Source organism: Papaver somniferum, chromosome 2, assembly GCF_003573695.1.
Source record: "Papaver somniferum cultivar HN1 chromosome 2, ASM357369v1, whole genome shotgun sequence".
In the NCBI taxonomy this organism is placed as follows: Eukaryota; Viridiplantae; Streptophyta; class Magnoliopsida; order Ranunculales; family Papaveraceae; genus Papaver; species Papaver somniferum.
Genome location: NC_039359.1, coordinates 59,979,201 through 59,997,744, shown reverse-complemented (window position 1 = coordinate 59,997,744; position 18,544 = coordinate 59,979,201). Strand labels below are relative to the sequence as shown.

Genomic DNA, 18,544 nt, shown 5'->3' with positions numbered 1-18,544 from the left:
TAAACACCTCTCAGTTGCTGAGATTTGTAACTCTGGTGGTCATGCTTATTCTTGGAATTTACAAGTCCCTTCAAGACTAAATGCAGCTGCTAAAACTGAGTACCACATCCTTACTTCAGATTTATCTTCTTTCAGACTCACCGTGGATCAAGAAGATGAACTGCAATGACCCTTGACAAAAGGTAAGTGCTTCACTGTCAAATCAGCTTATGAAAAATTATCTAATGAAAATGGTATTTCTCAACAAAGCTCTATCTTTACTTTTTGGAATCTTAAGTGCCCTACAAAGATTGGATTTTTCTTGTGGTTGATTGCTCATTATAGACTTCCCACAAGAGATTTATTGAGGATAAGAGGCATTGATGTCCCAGCTAGTTGTGTCTTTTGCAACTGCAATGAATCCATTTCACATCTCCTTCTTCACTGCTCTTTTGCTCGTGAAGTTTGGTATAATTTTCGGAGCAAGCTTCAATGGTTTTATAGTGTGGACAAAGATATAATTCCTTATTTACAAGCATGTCATCTTCATCATAATAATGCAGCTAGTATGGTAGTGTTGAACTTAGTTCCAGTGGCTATCATCTGGAGTATATGGAAGGAGAGGAATTCTAGAGTTTTTACTACAACTAGAAACACTGTTTTTGGAGTAGTTAAAAAAGCCATTTACTGTTTGTTTTGCTGGGCTTTAGCAATTAAAGATTTTGAGTCTGTAAACTCCTCTACTGTTATGTCCGACTGGTGTAACATTTACTTTGCTTCTTCTTAGGTTGGTGGTCTGTTACCTTCCTATACTTTTCTTTTTTTCTTGTTTAGGGTGGTATAGCCTTTATACCCTCTCTTTTTTGATCAATAAACTTCTTCTTTACCGATCAAAAAAAAAAAAAAAAACAAACAAATTTGACACTAGAATTAAACTACAACAAAGTTTACAACCAACAACGTTTGCAATTAAATTCCAACAAAAATGCAGCATATTATGATCATAATAACATCTATATCATCTAAATTACCAAAAGAATTAGACGGGCAATCTAAAATATCTCTTTTTCAAACATAACAATTGATATAACTTGCAATTAAGATATGGGTCCCTACAATAACAATGTTAAACAAATTCAAGTCTACACAAAGTGTTGAAGCAATTCCCACTGGATTTAGGCTATTCCCAAGCTGATATGTAAAAGCAATTTGGGAAGAGGTTGGGTATCTTCAGAAGACCCGGTCTTAGAGACGGACCGCAGACGGACACTTGGAAAATGAATTCAAGTATCAAGAAGAAGAATTCGTGATTCAAACGTGCATTGAACTACCAACATGGACCTAATTTTATGAACAAGTTACCAGTTTTTTTTGAATTCGTTAAGTATATTTATAATAATCTGATGGAGTCGTTAGCCATCACCTAACTATATATTCAAAATTGATTTAGACAAACTATATGATAACGTCTAAATCAAGATAAGTTACTAAGAAATTCATGGAGATTGTTTTTTCACCTATTGGCAACTTGATGCATATTTTAAACGTTTTAATATAGGATTCAAAAATCTCTTTCAAATTTGATTTCCTTCATATAATGGGCTCAACGGAATTTCCATTCATATCTATAGCATGCACTGCATGTTGACATTCAAGCTTTATTTTCCACCGGAAATGAAAGTCCATGGGTTACAAGAATTTCTTGTCACGAGGGTTTGAAATTCACCGGATTGTCAGCCTACTCAAGACATCAATAGCTGCTTGACTGGTGAGAATGGATAAAATCTAAATTAGAGCTTAATTTCTGATTTTTTTTTTTTTGTTTCCAGATGTAAAAAATTCAACCAAACAGGTTATAAGCGGACGGTTTATACAACACAAAATTGGTTAAAAAGACCAAAACCAATAATTCCTGGGATAAAAGGACACTTAGATTTTGATACTCTTTAAATGGACAAAAATGTAAAAATAGCCAGGATGTAAACAGTTTTATCCTCCCAATTTTCAAATACTTTTTCTTATTTTTTAATTTAAACAGGATGTATCCAGTTTCATCCTCACTATTTTTTAAGTTTAAGTCATCCTTTTTAAATTTTTTTTTGTCCATTTCACCAATACTAATTTTTACTCGTCCATTTGAACCATGTTTTAAAAATATTTGAACGAATGACCCATTTTCCGTTTATACAAGCTAATGATCAAAAGCGATGGCTATCAGATGATTGATTAAGCCAGACTCAGCTTAAGCTAGTAGAATCAAGTATCAGCTTTTGAGTTGGAAAAAAGGGGTGTCTTTTAATTTTGGGGTCATCAGGCCGACAGAAAAAGTTAGTAAGAGGAGACTAGATGGAAACTGCTATTGGGAAATTTAACTTTTGGACAATAAAAATAGAAATCATGAGAGATCGAAAAGACTCAAAACCTTGACAATAATAATAGCATTTTCGTACGCCGTGGGCCTCTCACCTTGCCAAGTATATTTGTTTCGATGTAGATGAGTTTAACGGGGTCGCTAAGGCCGTTAATGGGGTGCTAGGTTTAGTGTAGATGTACCAAGCCAAAACAAAACTTATTTTTCTTTTATGAAAACCTGTTTTGTCTTATCTTGATTTTGATACACCCCCATTTAATCTGGTACCCCTGTTAGCAATCTTGAAAATGTCCCAACTCTTAGACAAGACAACACGTCACAAACTTGATTGGCGCCAAAACTAACACTAGAGCCTCAACGACTTAAAGTCTACGGGAGTGTAAGAGTCTGGTTTTGGCATTTGTGCAAGTAATAACTGGAATGACCACTTGAGCACCATATGTGTCACTTTATTAATCAACCAACAGTAGTCAAATTGATTGACGGAGAAATCAAGTATAATCGTGTCTAACACCTAGACTCACCGTGGGCGGGCTGGATCCCGCGGTGCGTCCGGTAAGAAAAAAAAGAAGGAAAAGGCCTAGTGATCCGGCGGATTGGACCCACGGGATGTGAATCATTTTTGCTCTAACACGCCCTTCCGAGTCTCCGAGAGCTGCATTTCTCTTTCTTATCCTCACTATCCATTCCATCATGTATTTTGGAGTCTCATGCGAGAAAGACTCCGAAAGTTGGCACACCAAGGCTTAGATGCATGACAGACAGCTGTGTCAAACTTTGGGTTGGAAAACCGGGATCTCCCTAGCACTGTACATATTGCATGACTATCACTCGAATTATAAGGCCAACCTTGGCTGTTCAGGGAGTGTCCCTTGGAAGATACTATTGCCGGGCATATCGGGCTGTCGTTGGCTACAATTTTCAACAGATTTGTGTGTTAGCCAAATTTCCCATGTCTCGATGCTACTTTGGTAGACCAAAAATAATTATTTTAATTTTAATGGTGACCCAGAAATGAGAAACAGATGCACATGAAAGTCAACATGCGTATTTTGATGAGGAAATGACGAGTGGCCATCCCGCTTGGCTCATCGATTCGGCAACATGCAAGGATTAGTTGATGCACGCGGTGGACTCAATCTCATGATGACACACACACTCCAAATCCAAACAACTTATGACGGGGAAACGGACACTTGAAAAATGATTTCCTACTTGTAGCAGCATACTATTGATACTGTTTCGGTGGCAAAAATCCATGGTTCAAACCTGTATCGAAACTACCCACATGGGCCTAAGTCTATGAACTAGAATCCCGCAATTTTCTAAAAATTGAAGCAAATAGATACCAAGTTCAATTTATGAAAACTATGATATAGTAATGTCTTAATCAAGATATGTTGCCAAGAAATTCATGGGGGTTTGTTTTTTTCACTAATTGGCAACTAATGCACATTTTAAACGTTGATGATTTTCAGTTTCCAGTTTTCTTACGCAAAAGGGAAAAGGAGGTTACTAACTACCAAGTCATATATGGCATGTTGACATTCAAAAATTACTTTCCAGTAATGGAAATGGAAAAGCCCAAATTTGTCTTTTCATGGACTATGTCACCGCATAAGAAAATATTATTTCAGTTTCAGGAAAAATGATATTTTTATTTTCTGAATTTGTCTCGTATTTGGCAAAAATGGCAAAAAATGGAAGCTATCACTTTTTCTGGGATGGAGGTTGTAATATAACTCAATATCACCTTCGGTTAGGCCCTAATACACCTGGATTTCAGTCGTGCCGAAATATTGAAACAAGCTCTCCAATTTCTGCACCTTTATGGAGCAAGCAGAATTAAGGGCTGTTTGGTCCTCCTCACCAAAAGCACAGAGAACTAGTGCAGACAGCACATCACGTAGTTCTTCTATTTCACTACTTTGGGTGTAGTTTCTTTTCCGACGCTACTAAAATCCATCAACCATATAAACATACACGGGTATAGAATATTTAAAGAACTACCCAAGTGAAATGTGATTACTCCACTTTAAATTTAAATGCTGGGAGCCTGGGACTCATAAGACTTGTCATGAGTTTATAAATAACTGTCATATTTCATATACATAACCATTGTGATCACTTAATTTTGAGAAAATAACAAATCAAAGAAAATAGGTTAAAAAACCTATTAGCGCATTGTCGATCGACTCTAAAACAACAAAATCTTCAAGAGATTATGGTAATAATAATTTATGTTTTTCTAAAAAAAAAAAAGAAGAAGAAGAAGAAAACACGAATAAATAGTGATCCTCCAGAAATCACCTCCGCAAGCCGATGGCTGATCTACAGTAATTTCTCCGAGCTTTTGTTAATTGTTAAAACACATCCAAGAAAACAACGTTGTCACATTGCTTAGCCTCTGATCTTCTAAGGTTCCTCACTATATCAGGGCATGGTTCATCATAAGAAAATACAAAGAATCTAGCATCCTTAATAACTTTACCAAGATCAAATTTCTCAGTCAAAAACTATAGAACATCTCCATTTACATATATTCCAGCAAATACTGATTGCAACTTTTGTCCAGTTTAGATCAAAGGTTGTAAGTATCCTTTGACTGAAAGAATTTTCAACAGAATTTTAACCTCCTATCTGGCTTAAGCTGTCATACCCTGTCCCGATTTGAGGGACAATTGTGTCTTGTTGGGAAAGAGTTATATAGTTGCATTCTCGAAGAAAAATTGTGACTCGTGGAAGATCTATGAAAAATAGCTCAAAAGGTTAAAAGAAAGAATATGTGATACCTGGAAATGGTCTTAGCTTACTCTTAAATAGCTTCAGATGTCTCATTCTAGTAAGCTCCCAATATCGTCTTCAAAGGTTAAACAAAGTTCATTTGGATACTTGAAGAAGCTGCTGGAAGTACCCTTACATTCCTCTTAAATCGCCTTACTTGTCTCCCATTATCAAGTGAGTCACTAGAAAAGATTCACTTCCTCCAAAACCATTGAATTTTTCAACAAAAACCTCAGAAGTTTTTTATGATAGAAAGAGAACAGCTAATGCACATACTTCGATTCTATTTAACATAGTATTCAGGATCCTAGGAAACTTACTAAACCATCAAGACCGAGACATAACCAATTAAACTTGGCCAAAGCATCATGAAACCTGCCTAAGTAGAATCTGCAAACTATAGCTAAAAGAGAAAGCAGTAGCCATATTTTTACAATCACCCTGACCATGAAACTTTAGATTGAAGTCAAGTGACTGCTTTGAGGAGAGCAGAACTCTCGGCTTGTACTGCTGAACTAGCTTTGCTAGTTATAGCTCTGCTACCCAAGAAATTTCCTTTATCCATAGGTGTGCAATGAAATTGGGACCAATATCATATTTAGCACAAAAACTATGAATGCAGTGCAAAATGGTATGAGCAGTAGGATGTTTATGTTGGTATGAGCCAGGGCTGTACATGGGCGGGTATGAGCGGGTATTAGCTAAAACCAACCTCGCACCTATAAATTGCGGATTTTTATTGTCATAACCAACCACGCACCCACAATCAGTGGGCAGTTTTTTTTATCCGCCTGCTACGGGTTGGGCGGGTATGGGTTTAAACCCGGTAGACGCGTTTGGGACGAAAATGACCAACGCCTGTCACTGCACCAAAGAGACTGTGGGTTGTCAAGGCATTGATACATAGGTCCAGAGCTAGTGGTTAAATGAAACAAAGAATTTTTTCTTTGTTAGTGGATGACGTGTCAAGTATGCACATCTCTTTTGTCATATCTAAGCAGCTGGTAGTGATCAGACGGAGAAAAGTGCGTAAGAAGGTCAGAAAAGAGAAGTTGTGGCTTAATGGAAGTTGGATGTTTGTTCGAGTGGAGATGGAGCTACAGGCTATTTGCTCAGTTGGCTGAACTTCCATCGATAGAGAATAGATGGCAGGGAGAAAGGAAGTGCTGTTGTAGCCGGAGGAAGGAAAGCATCCGCTAGGATCAGAAGATGGGAACTGGAGCTGTGGTATCAACCTAGGGTTTTCATAACGGACGGCTAGGATTAATTTTATCAAGGGTGTATATTTAGCGGGTGTTTCGGACGGGTATTAGCTAAAACCAACCTCGCACCCATAGACAGCAGGTTTTTATTTTCATAACCAACCCCGCATCCAATGGTACTAGTTTCGTATTTAGATCGTTGTTAGATTAATTTATAATTATTAACGTTCATGTTAAACTAGTCGAGTTATTATCGGCTAATAAGTCTCTTAACTAGTCTAATAACGTTGACGATCTTAAGAGTCTTTACAATAATCCACTCAAGTATGCAAATGGGTACGCGTACCTTAGTGGTCGGACTAAGTTTGGGTTCGCCAGTATGCGAACCGGTACGCATACCACCAAACTCGGTAAAGTCCCGAAACTTGAACCTCACTCCAGTACACGTACCGGTATGCGTGCTTAGTTCCAGGACCTCTACTAAACCAATCAGTACGCATACGGGTATGCATACCATGGTTCCCGGACTTGGATCACACATATGCAAGTACGCATACTGTGCTTATATCCAACTGTTCTAAACTCTCATTTTAACCATTCAAACATTCTCGGAAGACGACAATAGCTGTCTCACACAAAATATTAGCTTCAAAGAAATTTTCAAGTGATCGAATGATCAATACGAAACGTTTTGAGTCTACATCAAATGACTGTCTCACACAAATCATGTAAGATGTTACCAGGAGATTTTCACATAATCATCTTTTGACTTTCGTCAAGAATATAAGATGAACTTGGTTAAAGCGAAAGCTTATCAACACACATTTCGAGAAATATGTAAGCGAGTTAAACTCAGGTCGAAATATCAAATGTGCATAATTGAAGTCTATATAGCCATACGACTTTTGTCTCAAATAGGAGATAGAGTAGATAGACTTTTGAGTGATAGATGAGTTCAAGTCTCCACATACCTTTTGTTGATGAAGTTCCACAAGCTCCCCTTAGTAGTTCTTCGTCTTCAATCGATGAACGCCATTAAGTCTAATGCTCAACTACACTTTCTATCCTAATCCGAGACTTAGCTATAAGTAGACTAGAAATCAAGACTTATAGTTTTGGAAACTAAACTTGACAAACAAGCTTGAGATAACAACGCTTGCGAGTTCGACCGAGCAGTTCTCTAACACTATCAATATCTTTTTGTTGTTTTCTTTGATTTCTGTTTTTTCCTTTAAGTTTTGGGCCATCTTTTATGGAACATGACTCTTCTTCGACAAGAACATTTCACATAGATGTTCTAGGAGTTAATATTCATAATTGTGTCCATACTATGGGGAAGACATGACCGGATGCAACTCGAAAGGGTGATATAGGAGTTGGTCACGAAGCCCGGAGAAAGAATGACCAGGGTATCTCGTAGGAATGTCATAAGAATCAATCATGAATCCCAGATAATACAAGAATCGTACCCTAAAGTAGACACGGTCAATCACTGAGCACTGATAGGGGCGAGTTGTGCTTGCGGAAGACATTAAGTCCCCCCTCATACTCATGAGTCAGCTCCATACATTTCATGAGGCTTAGAGATGTTGTGACCAGTTGTATCTTGCGGGGAAGTGCTCGGAATCATACATGTAGATTCCTTATAGACCAAGGGTTGAGTCTCTCTCGTGAGAGTTGAGTTTGACCTATGAAGGTTGAACTTCATCATGTGCGGCTAGGCCCGAGCTTCATTCTATGCTGCTAGGGGTGAGCTGAGGCCATGAGGATAAGGGTTGAGGTGTGGTCGTGGGAGCTAGGGTCGGGTCTTCCTATTGTTTTGAGATTCAGGTGTCCTTAAATCTTTGCTGTAGATCTTGATACCAACTTTACTCTGACAATTTTGTCTGTTGATCCACTTAAGCTAAATGTAATCTTAGTATTAAATTTATTTTAATTGTGTGTCTTAAGTTAACTGTAGCTATGCGTATAACTTAAATATAATATTTAGTTGGAACTTAAATTAAACAATTTTTTTAAAATAAAATTTGAATTATATAAGTTATACTAATAAAAAAAGAAGGCACAATTGGGGATACTCCTGTAAATTTGGGGATGCTAATGGTTATATGAGGTTGAATTCTGGCTAAGGGGTATTTTTTTAAGTATCCCCCTCTTATTCTTTTCTTTCTTTTATCATAATATAAAAATTAAAAATTAAATAAAAATCCTTAACACCTAAATTGATAGTACCCCTTCTCTTCTTCTTCTTTTCTTCGATCCATCGTAATCGATCGGTGATTCTTTTCTTCGATCCATCGCTTCGAAATAGTTTTTATTTTTGTAAGTATCCCAATTTCCGAGAGTATCCCAATTATGAGTTCAAAAAAAAAACCGGTTTTTTTTAATAGCAAACCCATTGCCACAATGAACCCCTCCCGGATTACTCAAAGAAAAGAAAAAGTGACTGCCGTGGCATTTGAACCCACGCCCTTTCGAACAAGAGCCTGATTCTGGCGCCTTAGACCAATCGGCTAAACCGTCTGAATTTGGTGGTAGGGTAATAAGAAATTAAAATAATTAAACAAATCTTAATCTCAACTGTAAGAGAGGGCACAGCCTTGCAGGGAAGGAGTAGTATGCTCATTCACATGCTAGATTCTCACTGATACAAAAGACAGCACTATTTGGTACGTGTCCCTTTATTACAAGAACATGTGGCACATTTAAAGCAAAATACCAACCATATAATACATTTTCCAGACTTTTATTATCATCACCAAATCAAAATTGAAAAACAAAACCATTTTTATTCTCAACAAGCCTTCTTCTTCTCACAGTAATGGCAGAATCTAAACCAGAACAAAATGCCTATCAACCAGGTAACATCTCTAATCTTATGTACTCCATGGGTTCTGTTTGAATTTTAAATACATGTCCTGTAATTAGAGAATTAGCCAATTAGGGTTTTTTCCTTTATAGTTTTCAGATTTTGAATTTTCTTATTAGTGTTTTTATCTAATCTTTGATCACTGGGTGTTGATAATTTTGGTTTTTGAATACTGGGTTTTGAATAGATTTTTGATTTTGTTTGTTTGATAAAGTGGAAGAAGTAAAAGCCCCAAATTTGATGGAAAGAGCAAAAGAAGAGGTCACAGCAGTTGCTCATACTGATAGGTCACCAAAACATCATATAGAAACTCATGGGACAAGTGATGATATTGATGAGAACACAAAACCTGAGGAAATCAAAGGTCCTAGTGTTTTTCAAAGAGCTAAAGAAGAAATTGAAGCACTAGTTGAAGCAATTCATCCAAAGAAAGAATCATCATCATCTGATGACCATTCAAAGAAGGATGGTGGTGGTTTCTTTGCTTCCATTGGGAGGAGTTTGGAGAAAGTTTGTTCACCTAAAGGGAAGAAAACATAAACTGTGATGTGAGTGTTTGAGGTTTGATTTTGAGTCCTTGCTTTTGTGGTATGGCAATGAATGTACTATATATACTGTTGATGATAACTCTGATTTGACATTATGAGGATTATAAAAACTTGAAGTTTCTTATCTTACATTGTTCATTGATAATGTTAATGGTTTTCGATTTTATTATACGGTTACATTTGCTTGACATAAGATGGAGCGTACATTTGGTTTTTGAATGTTTAACTGAGATAATTGCCTTAGCTAGATAGCCACAATGTGGTAGATAGCTAATTCGTATCCACTGGATATGCTTTGATCACAGTGACTCTTCTATTCATAAATTTAGCAAGAAGGGGAGCCGAGACGCTATGTTCAGGTGATCTGCTTTATTCAGCGATTCTGTTTCCTTTTGAGTTGATTATACGATTACATTCGGGTTGGTTGACAGCGGATGTAGTGTATCTTTGGTTTGGAATGTTTAGCTTAGAATCTAAGATAATGCCTTAGCTAGAACTATAAAAATGCAGGGATAGCCATAATGTGACCTTTAAGGTTCACTGAACACCTTCTTTGATTCATAAATTTAAGTAAGAAGGGAAGCCGAGATGCTCCATTCAGGTGATCTGCTTCATTCTGCAATTCTGTTACCTTGTTATGTTGGTGTTTCCTGCTTTTGAAATGCTGAAATTGCTATGGCATGTTTCGAAGATGGGGTGATGGCAAATGAATTTTTTGATTTATTTTTGTTGACCTCTGTATGGGAAGCATGGCGTTTGTATTCTTGTTTCAGTGTCTTTGCCTTATTGCCCTGAACTTGACAGGCGGCAATTGTTGATGATGCCTTGTGCAGTGAACTTGGTTTGTTATCTAGTTTTTGATAGGCGCCAATTACTGATGGTGCGCCTTATTGCCCTGAACTTGGGGACTATTAACTAGATTTTCCGATGCTGATGATAACACGGAATGTGGCAAAGTAAAAGATAATGTGGAAAGCAAAATTGAACGGTTGCGACTATGGGGTTGTGGCCTTGTGGGGCAAGTGCCTCAATAGTAGTACATTACAGCAGCTATGTAAGATGACTCACAAGGTGTCTGTAAAGAAATAATAGACTGCAGAATGCAGTATAGAGAGGGATGGTTCAATGTATGTAAATTTTGTACTATTGCAGATTCACAACCATGATACAGCTACAAGGGAAACATAAAAGAACCCCATTGACTACTTTCTCTAGGTCATTGCAAATACAGTTCTTTGCAAATGACTTCAGCTTGTAATTACTGGGATGAATCCACCTCTGAAATCTGAATTGATTGAATGAATGAATCTAGTAAATGAAGACAGTTTCTTATTTGCAGTAATTTCAAAGCTGTCACAGGAAAAAACATTTAACTGATTTGGTAATTTTTTGCCATGATGAATCAACAGGACAGACAGTACAACTAAAGGTGAAAAAGACGGATGATTGCAGGATTTCTATAATGACATGTTGTAGTACCATCACTTAAATTCTTGATCTTTGTTGACTGAAAATCTAACTAATACTACCTTGTTTTATCTCCTGTTTTTTACTGCAACAAATTGCAGTAGAAGCTTTATCAGAAGTTTCTTTCTCCATTTAGTGACAGACAACTGTTGCAGTCAGGAGGATAGTTATTTATTTTTACTAAATTCTTCTTCCTTCTAAAAGGCTATAGTTCAAGTTGACTGTGTTTTTCTGATGAAGCAACTAACACTTTACATAGACTTGGAATCCAAGTGAGAAGACTATAGTACAAGGTCATTTCACTTTCACTTCCTTCTGGAATCCCAACACAAATAACATCCATCAAGTGTGAGTGATTTCAAAATTCTTAAAGTCCCTCTACTTTTCTCCTTTAAATCTCAATTCTATCAGTATCTTTCACCCTCACTTTCAAAGAGACTTGAGTAGCTTAGAGTCGAATCAAATCTACAACATCATCATCATGTGGGTTCTTCAGGGACAACACAAGAGAAGAATCAGGATTCTAGTTGCAGCATTTTTGCTACTAATGTGCTGGGTTTCTGCATCAAGTAGGAACATTGAGGCTCATCTGCAAGGTAAGTAAAGCTGCTATAGCTCCTGTTCTTGTTCTTCATTGTTTTATATTTTTTAAGCAGGCAAACTATACTTAATAATGGAAATTTTCATAACATCTTTCAGTTTTTAAGAACTATAAAAAAGATAACCATTCCTTCACAGGCCAGGGTACAGAATTCTTACCAGCTAGAGTGGAATCTACACGGGTACTGTTACTCTCTATGTCTGTGTCCTACTCTCCAATTTCCAATTTTTGTCATTGTTTTGAGTTTTGTGTAACTTGATTTTTATGTTTTGGTTCAAGTTGCAGGGGTCGGAGAAGGAGGTAGTAGTTGCGAGTGAAGAAGCATGTGATGGCTTGAGCACAGTTGGATCAAGACCACCAAGTTGTGTGCACAGATGTGAAGGTTGCAACCCATGTGCAGCTATACAAGTGCCTACACGAACTGACCAATTGAATCTCCAGTATGCCAACTATGAACCAGAAGACTGGAAATGCAAGTGTGGAAATGCTTTCTTCGACCCATAAACAGAGCAAATCTAGAAACCTTTTCTTTTTTCTTAATCTGCCAACGTAAAAACCAATTTTCATTTCTTTGGTTTGGTTTTTATTTCTATTGTAAGGATCTTTGTACACGTTCATATATTGAATACAATAGAGAAATTTTGTTAAATTCAAATGCATTCAGAGAGTATTGTAGTTAAAAAGTATAGGGCTAATAATCTGTAGGAATGAAACTAAATGTTAGTTTTGATTCATCCAGCGGACGCAGACGGAGCTTTTTGCCGAGGTGGTACCCGTAAATACGATTTCATCATGTCATATGCCGTGAAACCAATAGCGACCGATGGAACAATCTGAATGCACCAGATATTGAACAATCAGAAGACGAAAGTTTAAGAATAAAAATTCAAAAGCCTGAAAGATTAAAGTGGAATGTAGACCCACAATGAGATGAATTTAGTATGGAAAGCAAATAACATAGCTTAAAAGATATGTTGGAGTCGTCTGTTGTCTAAATTACGCAAGGTACTAAACAAATATAACTTCTCAATTTACCTTCACATAATTGATGCTTAATCCAGCAAACAACTGTTTACATCCTTGATCGCGAATGATGGAGGTAAGTCCTTGCATTGTGGTCCTGTACCTGGGATTACCTAGATGATTTGACGGTTGCATAGTTTGAACCTGAAAAACATCACATACCCATAAATCAAAACTCAAAGACCTTGCAACCAAATAAAAATTTCAAGCTTAAAGAAACAACCCCTCCCTATATATGTCTTATTGACATTTCTACAAATTAGACTAGGGGAGGGGATTGCCACTCACCAAGTACCAAAAATTTCTCGCAGCGGCCATGCCCATGTTGCGCAATCATTGCGCATATCTATAGCATGAAAACTTATCCTAAGAAACCTCTAGTAGCTAAAGTTTAAAGTAGAATTCATGATAATCCAGTGTTTCTCAGTTACCCTAGGTATAGTGTCTGTTATAAGTGATTCAAGCCTAGATGGACCAATCCTATATCACGGTTTGTTCTTAAACTAGGTAACAAAACATTTTGATAAAGGCAGCGTAAAAACAAATTCGCAGGGAAGGGTAAAGTGGAAAACCTGCATCTGTCTCCTAACAACATCTAGCGGGTATGTGAAGGTTTGACCAAATAGTCCTGCTAAAGCCCCACAAGAGAGACGCATCATAACAGATTTCTGTTGTTCTTCAGGGACATGCCTCTTAAGTTCCTCGTATACGTAGAACTTCAAACCAGCATATGGAAGGATTCCAATGAGTGTTGGACCTGCTCAACAATCAACGTGAGAGTGTGTCAGCCAGATTTCCAGACAACACAAGTAACGATCCCAATTCTAGAAAACAAAGATAGGATACTTGGAAAGTGTGAAAAAAACGTTTAGTACATGAGAAGAAGAAAAAAACACATACCTATTCCACGGTACAAAGAACGAGCCCCACCTTCCCTGTAGACACTCTTAAAGACATCTCTTATCCCACTATATGCTGGCAGCGAATGGGAACTGCTCATGCCATTCCCAAAACTACCACCTCTTCTACCGAGAACCTATCAGAGCATAAAAATTTATTAGCATGAAGAAAAACAGTAAGCCTTCCCAGGCGCAAAACAGAAACATCTGAAATAAAGTCACTACTAACACAGAGACCTAAATTTGGTTAGTGTCAGAATTCTCTTAAGATCTATATAGTTGTATCAAGATGAAAGGCATTATTCTAGAAAGAAAACAACCTCAATGAAATCCTGCAATTACAAGAGGCTGTTTTTAATCGAGGGCTCAAAGTACTACACAGATTTATGGCATAAAATTTGTGCCGGATGTATACCTGGTAAGCAAGTTTTGTTCGAGCTAAATCTAGAGGGTAGGTTACTAAGACTGCTGTCCCTCCAGCTATTGAACCAGCAACCAGATCAACGATAGGTCCTGTTCCTAATGCAGAGTAGTTATTCAAGATCCAACATCGATATTGCTCATAAGTCATAAAGTGCAATGCCGCATAGGGAACAATCCGAAGAACGCTAGCACCATTTCCTCTGAAACACAAAACAAAAAAATCTTATTATTTACAATCCACATACAATTTTCGATTAGTTACTATTCAAAATCAATGACATTCATACTTGTAGAATCCTCGAACACCTTCTTGTTTTAGTAACTTCTTCAACGATCGCCAAACTCCAATCGAATGATATCCTTCGGTTCTAGTCTGTTAAAATCAAAAATTCAAATAAAACAATAAGATAAACTTGCAAAGAGAAAAGAGACAAGAAGAATATCACTATGTCTATTTCAATAGCCAGATTATCTTTTACTTGTAAGAATCAAGGTACTCTGTCGAAATCCCACAATTTATGTTTTCGCAACTAAAATAGGCATGCAGCCAAAGAATCACTCGCGATAACATGCTCAAGAGCATTACACATTCAAATAAGAGCTTAGCAGGGATTTCAAAACTGACTCAGGTTTACCCTCCCAATAACTTAATATTCCTTTAAACAAGAGAATCCAACAAAAAACAAACGAGATATGGCATGCAGTTGAAAAATGATTGATGCCCCAAAGTAACAAACACTACAGGTAGATGGTGATAATTTGTCCCAACTTCGCTGGTAAATGACCAGAAGATGAAAGTGTAGAAGGACCAGTTTGTGTTTTGTATATAAGAACTGAATCATATTTGAGACAGCCTGGTACACTAGCACTCCAATTATGTAGTTGTACAACTCTGTGGGGGTTTATGGTAAAATCTTGGGTTATTGATGAAAAATTTCTACTTAGTAAGTCCAAATAAAGGGGTTTCAGAATCTATCCCTTGTTCTGCATCCCCTTTGGAGCAGACACAAGTAATGTCCCACGTCGTGTTTACAACATTTGCTTTCTTCCAACTTTTAAGCATCGATGCAGACTTAAAGTAGTCGAAACTTAACTTTCCATTTGCGTAGGCCATGACAAAACCCTTCTATGTACTTCATTCCTTTGGTGTCATACAATGTCAAAATTCCTACCATCAATATTATTAAACATATAGGCAACAAAATTGAAACAGCATCAATAACACAAAATCTGCTGGAATAAAAGGTAGTGTGCAACGGCGAACTGAACCGAAGTGATTGTGGCATGATAACCATAATTTAAGACAAGATGCACAAACAAATTGAGATGAAAATGAAAACAAGGAATTACCTGCAACAGTATCTTAATCCTTTCTAATGGAGCAACTGCAGTTTTTGCAAAAGCTCCAGCATATCCACCAGCAATCAATTCTTTAACATAAACAGGTAAAGAATCAATGAAATAAACTTCTCTTTTCAATTCCTTGACACTCAAAGTAGTAGATCCTTGAGAAGAACCCATCTTTCAAACAAAATTACTGACTCAAAAAACAAAAAACTCAATCCAAACTCAAATCCGAAAAATCAATCAGAATTTGAATTCACCCAGTCTGTAATTTAGCAAATTCTTTATCCCATCGATCTCTTGGGAGACAAAAGTAAGAACCTTTCTTAGTTTCAATTAATAACATTAAATCACTCGGAAACCAATTAGAAGAAAGATTCTCAATGACTAGATCATAATAATCTTCAATTACAATCTTATACATTCACTGATTCAGAATTCTAATTACAACCCAGATTGTAAAAATCAATTATAAACCTTCATTGAATAAGCTTTTCCCATTAATTTCACAGATTTAATGAAGAAGACGTTTGAATTGAATTAAACAAAAGGGTATCGAAGAAAAAGATGAGAAACCGACATGAATGGTTAGAGAGAGATTGAATGTTGAAACTTTAGATGACCAAAACACGTTCTATTCTCCTTAGCCTCTGGAAGGACAAGTTTTTAAGGTTTCTTCTTTCAATCTCTCTCTGTCTCTTTCGTCCTCTCTTTCTTTCCTTATTTTTTCTGTGAAGTTGCAGAAAAAATATATTTTATAGGAAGAGCTGGTTTAATCTTGACCGCTGGATTAGTAGTGAGATTAGCTACTAATGAAAAATTAGGTCATTAGTTAGTAATCTAATAGTGGTCCAAAAACCAACTAGCTTAGAATTGCCACAAATAATTTTGTTTTTTTTCGGTTTTGCTACACACAACGTTGTGTGCACCGAGAAGAGATCCAACCGTAAAAGATCACCCTCTCTACATTGGGATAAAAAGCAGGGCCGTCTCTAACATTGTTTAGGCTCGGGGCGAATATTCATAACAGGGCCTCTCTTCGCTACACGGGAGAAAACATAATGATAGTCAAGTCCCTTAAGAGAATTATTATAATTTGGATTTTTCAAGAAAACAACTGATCATGTTCAAAAGAATCACCCCAAACAGGACTGATTTCCATAGTAGCTAGACACGACCATCCTTTATAAAGCAGTTTTACGTATTTGACAAAATATAATTCAGATTGGAACAAATTAAAATGTGGAAGAAGCATCACTAAGTCCTAGAATAAAAGAGATAGAATAATAGTACTCTAAATATTTCAAATAACCACAGGCTAGAATAAAAGAGATAGAATTTGACGAGGTTAAATTTGATACCATAATAATACTCTAAATATCCTATAAAACCTTCAACTGGCAGGCGATTTTGTTTTTCCTCATACAAGATATGTTTACTAACATTCTCACTCTCTATTCTGGATTATCCTGAGTTAGCAAGGAATTATGCTAGACTAACCACGTAAAAAATTTAACTTTGGTATGCACATTATTATTACGAACAATCTTGTGAGAAAAGTCAGCGAGGGATGGGGAAGAAATTATAGATGAGTAGCAGGAGCTTATCGTGAAGTCCCCGCATGTTTCCCACTTACATATATTCTGTTCTTTGACGCCACTTAGTGTCACGTGTTGCATTTTGTTCGATAGTTACCGTGCTTCTACTATCTCAATATCTAATGGTCTCCTATTCAAGTCCAGGTTCCAATTCGATTACCCTTCCCTATCTCTGCTATAAAATTGCTTGACTACATTGTTTTTCTTCCTTGAGACATTGTATAGGTTGGGAAAGGCAATTTTCAAAGGAGTATCACCTAACCACTGGTCTTCCCAAAATCTAGTTATATATATGTCTACTTTATGCATGATCCCTTCGTAGAAGCTTTCCATTCGGTTGGTGACCCCACTACACATCCCGCTGCCATTTTTTTTTTAAATTTTTTTAATGGGTTATTTGGTTTTTGGTACTTAAATTTTCACCCACCACAACGACGAGTTGTTCTTCATCTTTGCTGCACTTGAGAACCCATCTCTCAAGCCCAAATCTTTTCACAAGCCTAATTTTGCTTTCTGCTACCCCTAATGGAATTTTGCTTCCCCTTAATTGAGTTTCTAGCTTCACCGCTGTCTCGAACCCTAATTATTTCCCTTTTAATCTCTCGATTTCTCATTCTTTATCTGAACACTAATTGTGCCGCCATCTCGGTTTCAGGGAGGGAACAAATAATGATAGAAATTATAATTTATTCTCTGGATGTATTAACTCCAGAATTGAAATCTAGGGTTTCAGTGATCTATTTTAGGAGGGTATTAACTCCAAAATTGAAATCTAGGGTTTCAGATGCCGTTCACATTTCTTTAGGGTTCGCCCGTTTTATTTTGGCTTGGTGGGAATTGAAACTACATAGTTGTGAATTTAACAGATGGGTGCCAGTCATGGAAAGATCAAGACAGAGAAGTATAGATGGTAGAGAAAACAAGGAATGGAAAAGATTTGCTGCCAATGATATTTAGGGAGAAAATGTGATTGTACTGTTGATGAAATTAAAGATGAATGAAGAAGATTATCAGTAATTCTTAGTTGATGGTTGGGGAAGATTGGGTTGGCTGTACTTGAAGTCTTCCATGGGATTTTGGATCGGGTGTTATGTACAAGTAAGAACTAATCGGAGGCAGTATTTGGGTGTCTGTATGTGATATGAAATTAAAAGCTCTCGATTGAAAAACAAACACAACAACATATCGAATGGGGTGATGATTGCAGGGGTTTGTTGATGGATTATGTGTTGGATGAATGGGGATAATCCGAAGTCTTGAGACAGTGAGCACAATCGATTGATCAATCAACTTTGGTGAATCGTGATTGTATTAGCATCTCTTGGCCTTGATTGAGAAATGGCAGTAGCAAAGCTAGGCCCTGAACGGAATAGTTGAAACGTTTTTCTACGTTTCATTCAACTTTCGGTCAATATTAATAAAGGGAAGGATAAAAT

The 18,544-nt window shown here is 36.9% G+C and overlaps 3 protein-coding genes across 3 annotated transcripts; 2 read left to right on the top strand and 1 right to left on the bottom strand.

Annotated features, from left to right (window-relative positions):
• The first annotated feature begins 9,069 nt into the window (after positions 1-9,069).
• Positions 9,070-9,882, top strand: LOC113347793. The gene is made up of 2 exons (XM_026591468.1): positions 9,070-9,197; positions 9,420-9,882. The coding sequence occupies exons 1-2, from the start codon at positions 9,158-9,160 to the stop codon at positions 9,743-9,745; spliced, it is 366 nt and encodes a 121-aa protein (XP_026447253.1). The 5' UTR covers positions 9,070-9,157; the 3' UTR covers positions 9,746-9,882.
• A 1,580-nt stretch (positions 9,883-11,462) lies between these two features.
• LOC113347792 (EPIDERMAL PATTERNING FACTOR-like protein 2) lies at positions 11,463-12,341 on the top strand. The gene is made up of 3 exons (XM_026591467.1): positions 11,463-11,816; positions 11,920-12,002; positions 12,107-12,341. The coding sequence occupies exons 1-3, from the start codon at positions 11,702-11,704 to the stop codon at positions 12,323-12,325; spliced, it is 417 nt and encodes a 138-aa protein (XP_026447252.1). The 5' UTR covers positions 11,463-11,701; the 3' UTR covers positions 12,326-12,341.
• Positions 12,342-12,442: 101 nt separating this feature from the next.
• LOC113347791 (mitochondrial carrier protein CoAc1-like) lies at positions 12,443-16,222 on the bottom strand. The gene is made up of 7 exons (XM_026591465.1): positions 15,517-16,222; positions 14,454-14,539; positions 14,159-14,366; positions 13,745-13,880; positions 13,417-13,601; positions 12,857-12,988; positions 12,443-12,654 (listed from the first exon to the last, which is right to left on the bottom strand). Exons 1-7 carry the CDS (start codon positions 15,685-15,687, stop codon positions 12,553-12,555), a joined length of 1,020 nt encoding a protein of 339 aa, XP_026447250.1. The 5' UTR covers positions 15,688-16,222; the 3' UTR covers positions 12,443-12,552.
• Between the last annotated feature and the right edge of the window lie 2,322 nt (positions 16,223-18,544).

Bases quoted from the DNA above. Each gene is read 5' to 3' on its own strand.
- LOC113347792 (XM_026591467.1), top strand. From the start codon at position 11,702: ATGTGGGTTCTTCAGGGACAACACAAGAGAAGAATCAGGATTCTAGTT. The intron at 11,817-11,919 runs GTAAGTAAAGCT...AACATCTTTCAG, and splicing joins CATTGAGGCTCATCTGCAAG to TTTTTAAGAACTATAAAAAA. The intron at 12,003-12,106 runs GTACTGTTACTC...TTCAAGTTGCAG, and splicing joins CTAGAGTGGAATCTACACGG to GGGTCGGAGAAGGAGGTAGT.
- LOC113347791 (XM_026591465.1), bottom strand. From the start codon at position 15,687: ATGGGTTCTTCTCAAGGATCTACTACTTTGAGTGTCAAGGAATTGAAA. The intron at 13,881-14,158 runs GTATACATCCGG...ATGCTCTGATAG, and splicing joins GAACAAAACTTGCTTACCAG to GTTCTCGGTAGAAGAGGTGG. The intron at 12,989-13,416 runs GTTTTCCACTTT...GATGTTTTTCAG, and splicing joins TTGTTAGGAGACAGATGCAG to GTTCAAACTATGCAACCGTC.
- LOC113347793 (XM_026591468.1), top strand. From the start codon at position 9,158: ATGGCAGAATCTAAACCAGAACAAAATGCCTATCAACCAG. The intron at 9,198-9,419 runs GTAACATCTCTA...TGTTTGATAAAG, and splicing joins ACAAAATGCCTATCAACCAG to TGGAAGAAGTAAAAGCCCCA.